This window comes from Oncorhynchus mykiss, chromosome 11, assembly GCF_013265735.2.
Source record: "Oncorhynchus mykiss isolate Arlee chromosome 11, USDA_OmykA_1.1, whole genome shotgun sequence".
NCBI classification, from domain to species: domain Eukaryota; kingdom Metazoa; phylum Chordata; class Actinopteri; order Salmoniformes; family Salmonidae; genus Oncorhynchus; species Oncorhynchus mykiss.
In genome coordinates this window covers 23396484-23411099 of record NC_048575.1, presented here as the reverse complement: position 1 = coordinate 23411099, position 14616 = coordinate 23396484, and the positions used below count along the sequence as shown (strand labels likewise).

At 43.1% G+C, this 14616-nt stretch overlaps 1 protein-coding gene across 5 annotated transcripts in view; it reads left to right on the top strand.

Moving 5' to 3' along the window:
- Positions 1-14616, top strand: part of LOC110535499 (phospholipid phosphatase-related protein type 5) — a 104362-nt gene that overhangs the window by 80549 nt on the left and 9197 nt on the right. For all 5 annotated transcript variants that reach the window (XM_021620529.2, XM_021620526.2, XM_021620530.2 and 2 more), the window contains 2 exons: positions 671-921; positions 8730-8906. In XM_021620529.2, coding sequence (XP_021476204.1) covers positions 671-921; positions 8730-8906 — 428 coding nt within the window. The remainder of the gene's footprint in view (positions 1-670; positions 922-8729; positions 8907-14616) is intronic.

Sequence of the window (14616 nt, the reverse complement as noted above, 5' to 3'; positions counted from 1 at the left end):
GCTCAAAATGGCCAGAAACAAAGGACTTTTTCTGAAACTCGTCAGTCTATTCTTGTTCTAAGAAATGAAGGATATTCCATGTGAGAAATTGTCAAGAAACTGAAGATCTCGTACAACGCTGTGTACTACTCCCTTCACAGAACAGCGCAAACTGGCTCTAACCAGAATAGAAAGAGGAGTGGGAGGCCCCGGTGCACAACTGAGCAAGAGGACAAGTACATTAGAGTGTCTAGTTTGAGAAACAGCTTCATCACAAGGCCTCAACTGGCAGCTTCATTAAATAGTACCCGCAAAACACCAGTCTCAATGTCAACATTAAAACTCAGGGGAAAAAAAATGCTTTTCTTTCAAAAACAAGGACATTTCTAAGTGACCCCAAACTTTTGAACGGTAGTGTATATCTTTCTGCCTTTCAGTGTGCCTTCAATAATGTGTGATGAGTGTCCTTTTAGACCTCCTTTCCTGTGCAGACTTCATCAATCTATCCACAGTATGATAACTGATAACCAGAATCTAGGCCCCCTCTCTCTAGGAGTGTACACGTTAAGCATCTAACAGGTGTCTCTCTCTCTCCAGGAGTGTACATTTTCAGCCTCTAACAGGTATCTCTCTCTCTCTCCAGGGGTGTACATGTTCAGCTCCTAACAGGTATATCTCGCTCTCTCTCCAGGAGTGTACACGTTCGGGCTGTTCACTGTGGACATCTTTGTAAACGCGGGCCAGGTGGTGACGGGCAACCTGTCCCCCCACTTCCTGACGGTGTGTAAGCCCAACTTCACGGCCCTGGGCTGCCAGCACGCCCTCCGCTACATCAGCCACCAAGAGGCCTGCACCGGGAACCAGGAGGATATCCTGCGTGCACGTAAAACCTTCCCCTCCAAAGAGGCTGCTCTCAGCGTCTACGCAGCTCTCTATCTTGCGGTGAGTAGGAACCTATGTACCAAAGATACATGTTGAGAGAGTGAGTGAGTCCCTGTTACAACTCCTCACTAATTACATGTAATAACTATGGAATACATATTAGGATTATATAGTAGTAATAGGAATACAAAGTAGGCTTTCAGAACTGTATAGACATCGCTGGGACATCTAAGCGTAAAAGGGTAATTCCAAGATTGTGTGAGGGACAGGCTTTTGAACATCTTAATGATTGAAGTGGATTTAGTGAGTAGGCCCAATAGATGCCGGTCTAGGGTGGGCTGGTGTTCTTTGATGGCTATGAGTCAGACTAGATGCGAAGAACACTGCAAAATATACCCTGGTAGTCTCTAAACCTGTATAATCTGTTCATCAATTCTTGCCAGATTGGCCTAGGCTGTCATGTCTCAAAATGTTGTTTTTGTTTTGGACTCTGGTTTCGAGTCGCAGCCTTTCATTGGTCGAAGAGTGTCTGCTGGTAAGATGCAATTGTTTGAAGATTTCACATTTGATATTTCACCTTTTTCAATCAAATTTGTTCCATCACCCACACAGTATGTAAATCAACTTTCTCTATATTGTTTTGGTCTGAAGCTTTGCTTTTTATCTGGCTGGTAGATTTGCATAAAAATGGACATCTCCAAGTCTCTGAACAGTTCTGTCTTTTTTTCTGGCTGCTGATATGCGTATACAGTGCCTTGCGAAAGTATTCGGCCCCCTTGAACTTTGCGACCTTTTGCCACATTTCAGGCTTCAAACATAAAGATATAAAACTGTATTTTTTTGTGAAGAATCAACAACAAGTGGGACACAATCATGAAGTGGAACGACATTTATTGGATATTTCAAACTTTTTTAACAAATCAAAAACTGAAAAATTGGGCGTGCAAAATTATTCAGCCCCCTTAAGTTAATACTTTGTAGCGCCACCTTTTGCTGCGATTACAGCTGTAAGTCGCTTGGGGTATGTCTCTATCAGTTTTGCACATCGAGAGACTGACATTTTTTCCCATTCCTCCTTGCAAAACAGCTCGAGCTCAGTGAGGTTGGATGGAGAGCATTTGTGAACAAGAGTTTTCAGTTCTTTCCACAGATTCTCGATTGGATTCAGGTCTGGACTTTGACTTGGCCATTCTAACCCCTGGATATGTTTATTTTTGAACCATTCCATTGTAGATTTTGCTTTATGTTTTGGATCATTGTCTTGTTGGAAGACAAATCTCCGTCCCAGTCTCAGGTCTTTTGCAGACTCCATCAGGTTTTCTTCCAGAATGGTCCTGTATTTGGCTCCATCCATCTTCCCATCAATTTTAACCATCTTCCCTGTCCCTGCTGAAGAAAAGCAGGCCCAAACCATGATGCTGCCACCACCATGTTTGACAGTGGGGATGGTGTGTTCAGCTGTGTTGCTTTTACGCCAAACATAACGTTTTGCATTGTTGCCAAAAAGTTCAATTTTGGTTTCATCTGACCAGAGCACCTTCTTCCACATGTTTGGTGTGTCTCCCAGGTGGCTTGTGGCAAACTTTAAACAACACTTTTTATGGATATCTTTAAGAAATGGCTTTCTTCTTGCCACTCTTCCATAAAGGCCAGATTTGTGCATTATACGACTGATTGTTGTCCTATGGACAGAGTCTCCCACCTCAGCTGTAGATCTCTGCAGTTCATCCAGAGTGATCATGGGCCTCTTGGCTGCATCTCTGATCAGTCTTCTCCTTGTATGAGCTGAAAGTTTAGAGGGACGGCCAGGTCTTGGTAGATTTGCAGTGGTCTGATACTCCTTCCATTTCAATATTATCGCTTGCACAGTGCTCCTTGGGATGTTTAAAGCTTGGGAAATCTTTTTGTATCCAAATCCGGCTTTAAACTTCTTCACAACAGTATCTCGGACCTGCCTGGTGTGTTCCTTGTTCTTCATGATGATCTCTGCGCTTTTAACGGACCTCTGAGACTATCACAGTGCAGGTGCATTTATACGGAGACTTGATTACACACAGGTGGATTGTATTTATCATCATTAGTCATTTAGGTCAACATTGGATCATTCAGAGATCCTCACTGAACTTCTGGAGAGAGTTTGCTGCACTGTAAAGTAAAGGGGCTGAATAATTTTGCACGCCCAATTTTTCAGTTTTTGATTTGTTAAAAAAGTTTGAAATATCCAATAAATGTCGTTCCACTTCATGATTGTGTCCCACTTGTTGTTGATTCTTCACAAAAAAATACAGTTTTATATCTTTATGTTTGAAGCCTGAAATGTGGCAAAAGGTCGCAAAGTTCAAGGGGGCCGAATACTTTCGCAAGGCACTGTACATAGTATAAACCAGCCTTATTCTTGAAATCTTCGGTTGTTTTGTACACTACCGTACTCACTCTGTGTAGCACATGGCCTCACATGTGAATCTTTGAAGAATGGTGGGGCTAAGGCTTAAGAGTGTGTGAACAATGCTGAATGGAGGTAGACAGAGAGAAGCTCTCCGGTAGGTGTACCAAAACATTCAAGGGCCATTTTCTCAAAAGCGGGAATATCAACTTTCAAAGCAGAATTACTTTACCATTTTTCCTCAAATGTAGTGTATGATATACCATTTTCTAGCTATAAGTCTCTACTTTTATCCAATGTAAAAAACACAATTTCAAAATTTGCTACATAAGACCGAATCGAGCCGGTCGTTCACAAATGTGGAAACTGTCAAGCGGTGTGAATACTTTCTGAAGGCACTGTATATCCCACGTAGCAAATATCCCTTTTACTAGTTCCAGTGTTTGACTAGTTGCCTAAAGGTACAGTTGACGTCTGAAGTTTACATACACCTTAGCCAACTATATTTAAACTCAGTTTTTCACAATTCCTGACATTTAATCCCAGTAAAAATGCCCTGTTTAAGGTCAGTTAGGATCACCACTTTATTTTAAGAATGTGAAATGTCAGAATAATAGTAGAGAGAATGATTTATTTCAGCTTTTATTTCTTTCATCACATTCCCATTGGGTCAGAAGTTTTCATACACTCAATTAGTATTTGGTAGCATTTCCTTTAAATTGTTTAACTTGGGTCAAACGTTTCGGGTAGCCTTCCACAAGCTTCCCACAATAAGTTGGGTGAATTTTGGCTCATTCCTCCTGACAGAGCTGGTGTAACTGAGTCAAGTTTGTCGGTCTCCTTGCTCGCACACCCTTTTTCAGTTCTGCCCACAAATTTTCTATAGGATTGAGGTAAGGACTTTGTGATGGCCACTCCAATGCCTTGACTTTGTTGTCCTTAAGCCATTTTGCCACAACTTTGGAAGTATGCTTGGGGTCACTGTCCATTTGGAAGACCCATTTGCGACCAAGCTTTGACTTCCTGACTGATGTCTTGAGATGCTGCTTCAATATATTCACATAATTTTCCTGCCTCATGATGCTATCTATTTTGTGAAGTGCACCAGTTCCTCCTGCAGCAAAGCACCCCCTCAACATGATGCTGCCACCCCTGTGCTTCACGGTTGGGTGGTGTTCTTTGGCTTGCAAGTCTCCCCCTTTTTCCTCCAAACATAATGATGGTCATTATAGCCAAACAGTTCTATTTTCGTTTCATCAGACCAGAGAACATTTCTCCAAAAAGTACGATCTTTGTCCCCATGTGCAGTTGCAAACCGTGTCTGGCTTTTTTATGGCGGTTTTGGAGCAGTGGCTTCTTCTTTGCTGAGAGGCCTTTCAAGTTATGTTGATATAGGACTCGTTTTACTGTGGATATAGATACTTTTGTACCTGTTTCCTCCAGCATCTTCACAAGGTCCTTTGCTGTTGTTCTGGGATTGATTTCTACTTTTTGCGCCAAAGTACGTTCATCTTTAAGAGACAGAACGCGTCTCCTTCATGAGCGGTATGACGGCTGTGTGGTCCCATGGTGTTTATACTTGCGTACTATTGTTTGTACAGAGGAACGTGATACCTTCAGGTGTTTGGAAATTGCTCCCAAGGATGAACCAGACTTGTGGAGGTCTTGGCTGATTACTTTTGATTTTCCCATGATGTCAAGCAAAGAGGCACTGAGTTTGAAGGCAGACCTCCAATTGACTCAAATTATGTCAGTTAGCTTATCTGAAGCTTCTAAAGCCCTGACATAATTTTCTGGAATTTTCCAAGCTGTTTAAAGGCACTGTCAACTTCATGTATGTAAACCTCTGACCCACTGGAATTGTGATACAGTGAATTATAAGTGAAATAATCTGTCTGTAACAATTGTTGGAAAAATTACTTGTGTCATGCACAAAGTAGATGTCCTAACCGACTTGCCAAAGTTATAGTTTGTAAACAAGAAATGTGCGAAGTGGTTGAAAAAATGTAAACTTCCGACTTCAACTGTATGTTTGAATGGACTGTTTTTCCCCCCTTGATCCATTTATGATGTAGGTCAGTTAGCAGTGCTATTGTTTTGTAGCTGTTAGCATTGTTTAGCATGATACTGTAAAGCACATTGTTTATTAGCAGTTAGCGCCTTTAAGCTAGCTACATAAAACCCATTGTATTTAATGGTTAGCATGCTACTGTAAAGCACAAGTTAGAAGTGTTGGGGTTCATTCCTTGTTCCTTATCAATCATTGGCTCATTGGTGAAATTAGCATTCTGACAATATCTTTAATTGAATCATTCAAAAACCTTTATTAATGCAATTGCAGACAGAAGTTGACAACAGGAACATAGCACGCATGTTTCCGAGTAAGTTCTGCAAAATAGAAAAGGTTCCAAGTTGCTTTTATCATGTTTGTAGTCAACCCCTTGTGATGTAACTGCCTACGTCATTACCTTCTACTCATGAGACCAAAACCATTCCTACACAGCAATATAAACAATACTTTTAGTGTTATCTAAAAGCTTAGCAGTAAATGTCCAAGTGGATTTATAGTGGAATGTCTGACTAGTCTTGTATCTCTTACGCAGAGTTCTGTCTTCACAGTCACACATTTCTCAGACATTTTTTTTTATAAGAGGCAGAGATTAGAAAAGACTGTGGAACAATATAATAATAAAATAACAATAATATAACAATATAATTAATATATATTGTTAATCGGTAGTCTAGGACCCTATAATACAACATAAGCTAAATCAATTATTATAATACATCAAACATTTGGTACAGCCCCTATCATGACCCCAAGGTGAACCCCTGACAGAAGTTAGCTTTCTGCATGCTACTGTAAAGCAGCACTATGGAGATTGGTGATTACTCCTGTTATTCCCTCATTGTCTGGAGCATTATTACAGGCTGCTGGTAATGAGCCCATAGCAGGATCAAATGATTGGCTTGTGGACATCATCTAGAATCTGTTGTATGGGATAATCTGAATGAGACAATGTGATTGTTGTATACTGTACTGTATTATAGGCTTACCTAGTTCATTATGGCTGAGAAGGGTATGTTCCCATTGAAAGGCAGTCCAAAGACATTCAATGGCAGTCCACTCTTTGATGGTATGCACAACCAAATATAATGAATGAAGTCAGTTGACTTTATCTTTATGTGAAACATGTACAGATTGTGGTTTTAAAACCTTAAGACCTCTATACAGGATGGGTTTGACAGTATATCCAGTCAGTCAGTAGAGTATGACAGCATGCTAACTCTGTGGGAGAGATTGATCTTTAAAAGGTTGTCAGTAAAGGACATTGTCACTCTTCTTCATCTCTTCAGAATATATTTATAGTGTCCCACTCCCATTTAACTGACAATCCTTGATTAGTGACAGTACAAATGTCACTTAATATGTGACATTAAATTGAAAATGTAGGTCGGAGCTTCAACTCCTGTGTAAAGCATTCTGTAAGGCTATTAGATGGTTGAAATCAAGTTGACCTCACCCATTGGGTAGATTGGATTACTGCCTCGGAGGACATTTTTGGAGGGACATAGTAAGAGTGTCGTCATGTGTGAAATGTATACGTTTTTAACAACTTACCACCCATGGCCCCTGGGAAGGACTGTGAGCAATGCCCTTGACCTGAGTGGGAGAAAGTTTCCCTTCACACACACACCATGACTACCCTGACCACAGTATAGTCACTGTTTTAATGAAAGCTCTGGGGATACAGTGAATCACCACATAATGGGCCAGACCATTCCAAATGTTAAGGTCAATCAGCAGTAAGACTGAACCACTATCGCCTTTTGGGGATTTACTGGGATTTCATTTTACACACAGAAGAGCTTATCATTGGGTTTAACTGTTTTTAATCAGGTTCTTTCTGCATGGGGAGATATGGTGAAGGAGGTGGTGATGGTATTCATCGTAGTTTGTTATCCTGCAGGAAGGAACGACTGTCTCGTAAAGCAGTGGTTCATCAACCGTGACGATGATCATCATGCTATATCACTGCTATCATTAACCCAGCGGAAATCAATACAAAATCTCTGATTTAAAATGGCAAACTTTTATAGTGCATTTTCTGCCTTTGGAACAGTGCATCATTTTTTTTAACTTGACGTCAACTCATGTCATGTAGAGATGTCATAAACTAACGCAGAGCGAGATAGGGAAAGATTAAAAAATATATCTATTGTTGTGTATCTCCTTCTAACCCCCAGAGAAGAGAAGGAATGAAAATGGGTCAGGGTGCATGCAACCTTTGAGTCCATAGAGAGAGAGAGATAACAGTGGGTAATGTGCCCTCGGAGCGTAGAGTTTGCACTAATGAAAAACACAATTACTCATCTGCCGCTCTGACATGAGGGATTCGTTATAAAGCGTGTGGCTTCACTTCAGAGGACTACAACAAGGGAAAACAAAACTCTTAATCATGTTTCCTCTCCTCTACTTCTCCAGCCATGTAACGACAATGGGACAATGGGCATTTGTTTTCTCTCCGTTTGTTTAGTTACGTTCATTACGTTCATGCGGCCATTCAATTGCCTTTTAAGCTCATGTGCAACATGTTTAAATGAATGTTACAGTCACTTTTAAGTTACTTTTGAGAATTTTGAGTCCCACTGTCACCATGCCATGTCATATCAGAATGATTAAAACAATTAAGAAGAGTGACAGGCCCTGTTTAGTCCACCTCTATCATCTGTGTCCCAGCTGGGTTAGGGGAGGCACCGCTCCGGGCACTTTCTCTCTGCTTGACTCACAGGCTTCCTAATTTAGCACTGAGACAGGGGCAGCTGTGTACTCTGTGTGTTTCACTCTGTCTGTCTCTCTCTCTGTCTGTCTCTCTGTCTGTCTGTCTCTCACTCCCACACCCCACCACCCTCTTTTTCTTTCTTTCTGTCTGTCTCTCTTTTCCACCGGTACCCAACGCTCTCTTAATCTGTGTCTATCTGTCTTTCCCTCTCAGGTAGAGCAGGGGGGCAAAGAGGCGACAGTTAGTTAGAAACAACACATCCACCGACAGCCCTGTACCCACCTCGGTTATACTGTACTTTAGATGAGAAACCATTTACTTGAATAGAGACCCAGCTCTATACAGCCCTAGTCACACGGGGGACACATATATACTGTAACAGGCATTGATGCACTCTGTTGTTGCTGAATTAATATAGTATTGGCATTCTCAAGATGTCTATGGTTCCTAAATGTTGTATGCGGTCCCATTTGCTCTGTTTGAGAGATGACACCAATGCCGTATAAGGAAGATTAAGCACTGATTTGGCAATGTGCAGTCTATCGGTATGAAGGTAAGGGTGGGAGGATGTCTACTTCTTTGTAAATAACTATAAATATATGTACATTCCCTAGTAGAAAGCATCTAGTTGTCTATAAAATGTGAGGGAATAACAGTGAAATTCATTGAACCATTCCCATCTTCTTCTTCCCTCTCACCAGAGTTACATCACGTGCACGGTGAAAGCCAAAGGGACGCGGCTAGCCAAGCCTGTGCTGTCCCTGGGTCTGATGTGTCTGGCCTTCCTCACAGGACTCAACAGAGTGGCTGAGTATCGGAACCACTGGTCTGATGTCATCGCTGGCTTCATCATAGGAGTGGCCATCGCTACCTTCCTGGTAAGAACCTGTCCTGCAGTAGCATCAAAATTGTCACAATGTCTGGTGTGCGTATTAGGACAGCATCAACACCAACTTCTTGGGACTGTGAGGCTGTCCTAAATTCGACACCATACTACTGGGTTGTAGAACCTGGATCAGCATCAGTATGGTTGTGTCCCACATGGTACCCTATTCCATATCTAGTGCACTACTTTATACCATGGTGGGCTCTGATCAGAAGTAGTGCACTATAACGGGAATAGGGTTGTTAACCCATACCCTACCTGTCACAGCACTCACTTACACTACCAGTCAAAAGTTTGGACACACCTACTCATTCAAGGGTTTTTCTTTATTTTTACTATTTTCTACATTGTAGAATAATAGTGAAGACATCAACACTATGCAATACCACATATGGAATCATGTAGTAACCAAAAAAGTGTGAAATAAATTAAAATATATTTCATTTTTGAGATTCTTCAAAGTATCCACCCTTTGCCTTGATGACAGCTTTGCCCACTATTGGCATTCTCTCAACCAGCTTCATGAGGTAGTCACCTGGAATCAATTTCAATTAACAGTTAAACAGTTAAAAGTTCATTTGTGGAATTTCTTTCCTTCTTGATGCGTTTGAGCCAATCAGTTGTCTTGTGACAAGGGAGGGGTGGTATAGAGAAGATATTAAAAGACACCAATAAGAAGAAAATACTTGCTTGGGCCAAGAAACATGAGCAATGGACATTAGACTGGTGGAAATCTGTCCTTTGGTCTGATGAGTCAAAATTTGAGATTTTTGTGAGACACAGAGTAGGTGAACGGATGATCTCCGCATGTGTGCTTCCCACTGGTACTGTATGTATATATATATATATATATATATATATATATATATATATATATATATATACTCCATACTCCAACATTGCTCATCCTAATACTTCTATATTTCATAATTTTTTAAACTTTTAGATATGTGTGTATTGTTGTGTATTGTTACACAACCCTGCAAACTGGCAGTTGCCCCACTTAATTCCTCTGGTCCTCTCCCACCTGTCCCTCCTCGCCAAGGGCCCTCCTATGGAGTCTAAGAGCCTTTCCCCTGATCCACTGGAGCCGGAACGCCTGCAAAGCCCATTGTGCTGCTCTGCAGTTCCTCTGTACTGCTGCTCCACATAGAAATGGACTTTCCCTTTCACACAGTAACGTTCTCCCATTGGGCACTGGCGATCCATCATGGCCAGAGAGGGAAGCCAAGCATGGAGTGAAGTGGAGCAATGATAGGAGTTGGCTTAACGCAGATTGAAATGTGGCGAGGATGATAATGGATTGCAGAGGCACAATTGAGATATAGACATGCGTGCATGCATGTGAAAGCTTATGCACAAACACTCACAAAGGATTTTACAGTGAACAGTAATGACAGTGGTTGTGTCTTTGTACTTCTACTGTCGCTGAACATTTGTCGCAATCTTCCCTTCACCTAGTTCTTCTGGTCGACTCTGGAGGTGACTGGGCCATGGGTCTGTTTCTGGCTCGGTAGTCCAGTGGAGGCCCATGAGGCTGGGGTTGGAGTGTGAACACATCTCCCTAGGGGTCCCAGATGTCTGGACCAGTCATTGGCCTTACTATCTATATCTGTACCTTACCCAGAACAGGAGAAACATAATGTGGATATTAGCAGCCACACCATTCCCATATCGCTCCCATTCCTTTAAGTTAAACTCTATAAGATCCTGCCATGTTCATAACTTTCCTCTGTTATTCTGCTTCAGTTCAGATCTTCGTTGGATGCTTTTATATGTACATGATGTTTTATATTTGCTTTTATGCTTGTCCTGTTGGGAAGTGAACCTTTGCCCCAGTCTGAAGACCTTAGTCGTGGTAATCCAAGATGGCGTAGCAGTCAGACGTCTTTGTCCTGTCGTGTCCCTTGTATATATCGTTTTACATCTTTTTCGTCGCATATCCTTTAAAACATTTTGCTAAACCTCAACATCTAAATACTCTCCTGCAACCCGCCTCACCCAATGTGGCGTGGATTTTTCTTTTTTTCCTAAAGTATTTATATTTACTTCGGATCTGGAATCCCTCAACTGAAGCTAGCCAGCTAACTACCAGCTATCAGTCAGCAAACCATTGACAGCGGTCATCAGCTAACCTTCAGCTCGGAAAGCTCTCGTCAGTTCGAACAACGTGACTCTAACCAGAGCATAACGGACCTGTTATTTTTATCCCCGGATTCCTACCGCAAACTGAACATTTTCATCTGGATCTTCAGCACTAGCTAACCACAATCCCGGATGACTACTCCTGGCTAGCGTTTCCATCCCAGACCAAGCACAAATTAGCTTGAAGCTAGCCCGGCCAGAGCTCCTGTGCTACCACCGAAGTATACTCCTGGGCTACTACCGAAGTATACTCCTGGCTACAATATCCGGACCCCTTCTACAGCCGGTACGGGGCATGGAACCCCGCAGATCCCCTACGACTGGAATACCGAAATAATCTGCCCGAGGACTCCCAACAGGCCCCTCAGGCGCGACGCCCGCTGAAGGCCCATTATGCTAACCAGCTAGGCCTGCTAGCTACCTAGAGCTACTTGGAACCCTACTAATTCCACGACTGGTCTATCGACGTCACCGCACAAAGAGGCAAAAACAGACTTACCCCCATTGCGACGTCCCCCAAAGGCTAACTTTCTAGCCCCTGCTATCTGCTTGCTTGCTAACCCGGTCTGCTAACTGCTAGCTTGCCTGCCCGGTCTGCTAACTGCTAGCCCTTGCTAACTGCTTGCTTGCTAACCCGGTCTGCTAACTGCTAGCCCCTGCTAACTGCTTGCTAACCCGGCCTGCTAACTGCTAGCTTGCCCCGGTCTACTAGCTGCTAGCTTGTTTAGCCCCGGCCTACTAACTGTTAGCTTGTTAGCATCGGCCTGCTAACTGTCTGAATCGCTGTGTCCCCAGCCAGCCCAACCACTCACTGGACCCATATGTTCACTTGGTTACGCATGCCTCTCTCTAATATCAATATGCCTTGTCCATTACTGTCCTGGTTAGTGATTACTGTCTTATTTCACTGTAGAGCCTCTAGCCCTGCTCAATATACCTTAACCAACCATGTTGTTCCACCTCCTACATATGCGATGACATCACCTGGTTTAAACATTTCTAGAGACTATATCTCTCTCTTCATTACTCAATGCCTAGGTTTACCTCCAATGTACTCACATCCTACCTTACCTTTGTCTGTACACTATGCCTTGAATCTATGCTATCGTGCCCTGAAACCTGTTCCTTTTACGCTCTGTTCTGAACGTGCTAGACGGCCAGTTCGTATAGTCTTTAGCCGTACCCTTATCCTACTTCTCCTCTGTTCCTCTGGTGATGTGGAGGTTAATCCAGGTCCTGCAGTGCCTAGCTCCACTCCCACCCCCCAGGTGCTCTCATTTGTTGACTTCTGTAAACGTAAAAGCCTTTCATGCATGTTTACAAAGGTTTCATGCATGTTAACATTAGAAGCCTACTCCCTAAGTTTGTTTTACTCACTGCTTTAGCACACTCTGCCAACCCAGACGTCTTAGCCGTGTCTGAATCCTGGCTTAGGAAAACCACCAAAAACCTTGAAATTTCCATTCCTAACTATAACGTTTTCCGCCAAGATAGAACTGCCAAAGGGGGCGGTGTTGCAATCTACTGCAGAGATAGCCTGCAGAGTTCTGTATTACTATCCAAGTCTGTGCCCAAACAATTTGAGCTTCTACTTCTAAAAATTAACCTATAGACCTCCCTCTGCCCCCAGCTGTGCCCTCGATACCATATGTGAATTGATTGCCCCCCATCTATCTTCTGAGCTCGTGCTACTAGGTGACCTAAACTGGGACATGCTTAACACCCCGGCCATCCTACAAACTAAGCTTGATGCCCTCAATCTCAACACAAATTATCAATGAACCTACCAGGTTCAACCCCAGATCAGTAAACACGGGCACCCTCATAGATGTCATCCTAACTAACTCGCCCTCCAAATACACCTCTGCTGTTTTCAATCAAGATCTCAGCGATCACTGCCTCATTGCCTGCATCCGTAATGGGTCTGCAACCAAACGACCACCCCTCATCACTGTCAAACGCTCCCTGAAACATTTCTATGAGCAGGCCTTTCTAATCGACCTGGTCGGGGTATCCTGGAATGACATTGACCTCATCCCGTCAGTAGATGATGCCTAGCTATTTTTTTAAAGTGCCTTCCTCACCATCTTAAATAAGCATGCCCCTCTCAAAAAATGTAGAACTAGGAATAGTTCACTCCAGACCTGTCTGCCCTTGACCAGCACAAAAGCATCCTGTGTTTAGCATCGAATAGCCCCCGTGATATGCAACTTTTCAGGGAAGTTAGGAACAAATATACACAGGCAGTTAGAAAAGCTAAGGCAAGCATTTTCAAACAGAAATTTGCATCCTGTAGTACTAACTCAAAAAAGTTCTGGGACACTGTAAAGTCCATGGAGAATAAGAGCAGCTGCCCACTGCTCTGAGGCTAGGAAACACTGTCACCACCGATAAATCCACTATAATTGAGAATTTCAATAAGCATTTCTCTACGGCTGGCCATGCTTTCCACTTGGCTAACCCACTGCCCGGCACCCTCCACAGCAACCCGCCAAAGACCCCACCATTTCTCCTTTACCCAAATCCAGATAGCTGATGTTCTGAAAGAGCTGCAAAATCTGGACCCTTACAAATCAGCCGGGCTAGACAATCTGGACCCTCTCTTTCTAAAAATATCTGCCGAAATTGTTGCAACCCCTATTACTAGCCTGTTCAACCTCTCTTTCGTATCGTCTGAGATTCCAAAAGATTGGAAAGCTGCCGCGGTCATCCCCCTCTAGACCCAAACTGCTACAGACCTATATCTATCCTACCCTGTCTTTCTAAGGTCTTCGAAAGCCAAGTTAACAAACAGATTACTGACCATTTCGAATCCCACCATACCTTCTCCGCAATGCAATCTGGTTTCAGAGCTGGTCATGGGTGCACCTCAGCCACGCTCAAGGTTCTAAACGGCATCATAACCGCAGTCGATAAGAGACATTACTGTGCAGCCGTATTCATCGACCTGGCCAAGGCTTTCGACTCCGTCAATCACAACATTCTTATTGGCAGACTCGACAGCCTTGGTTTCTCAAATGATTGCCTCACCTGGTTTACCAACTACTTCTCTGATAGAGTTCAGTGTGTCAAATCGGAGGGACTGTTGTCCGGTCCTCTGACAGTCTCTATGGGTGTGCCACAGGGTTCAATTCTCGGGCCGACTCTCTTTTCTGTATACATCAATGATGTTGCTCTTGCTGCTGGTGATTCTCTGATCCACCTCTACGCAGACGACACCATTCTGTATACTTCTGGCCCCTCCTTGGACACTGTGTTAACTAACTTCCAGACAAGCTTCAATGCCATACAACTCTCCTTCCGTGGCCTCCAACTGCTCTTAAACGCAAATAAAACTAAATGCATGCTATTCAATCGATCACTGCCCGCACCTGCCCGCCCATCCAGCATCACTACTCTGGACGGCTCTGACTTAGAATACGTGGACAACTACAAATACCTGGGTGCCTGGTTAGACTGTAAACTCTCCTTCCAGACTCACATTAAGCATCTCCAATCCAAAATTAAATCTAGAATCGGCTTCCTATATCGCAACAAAGCATCCTTCACTCATGCTG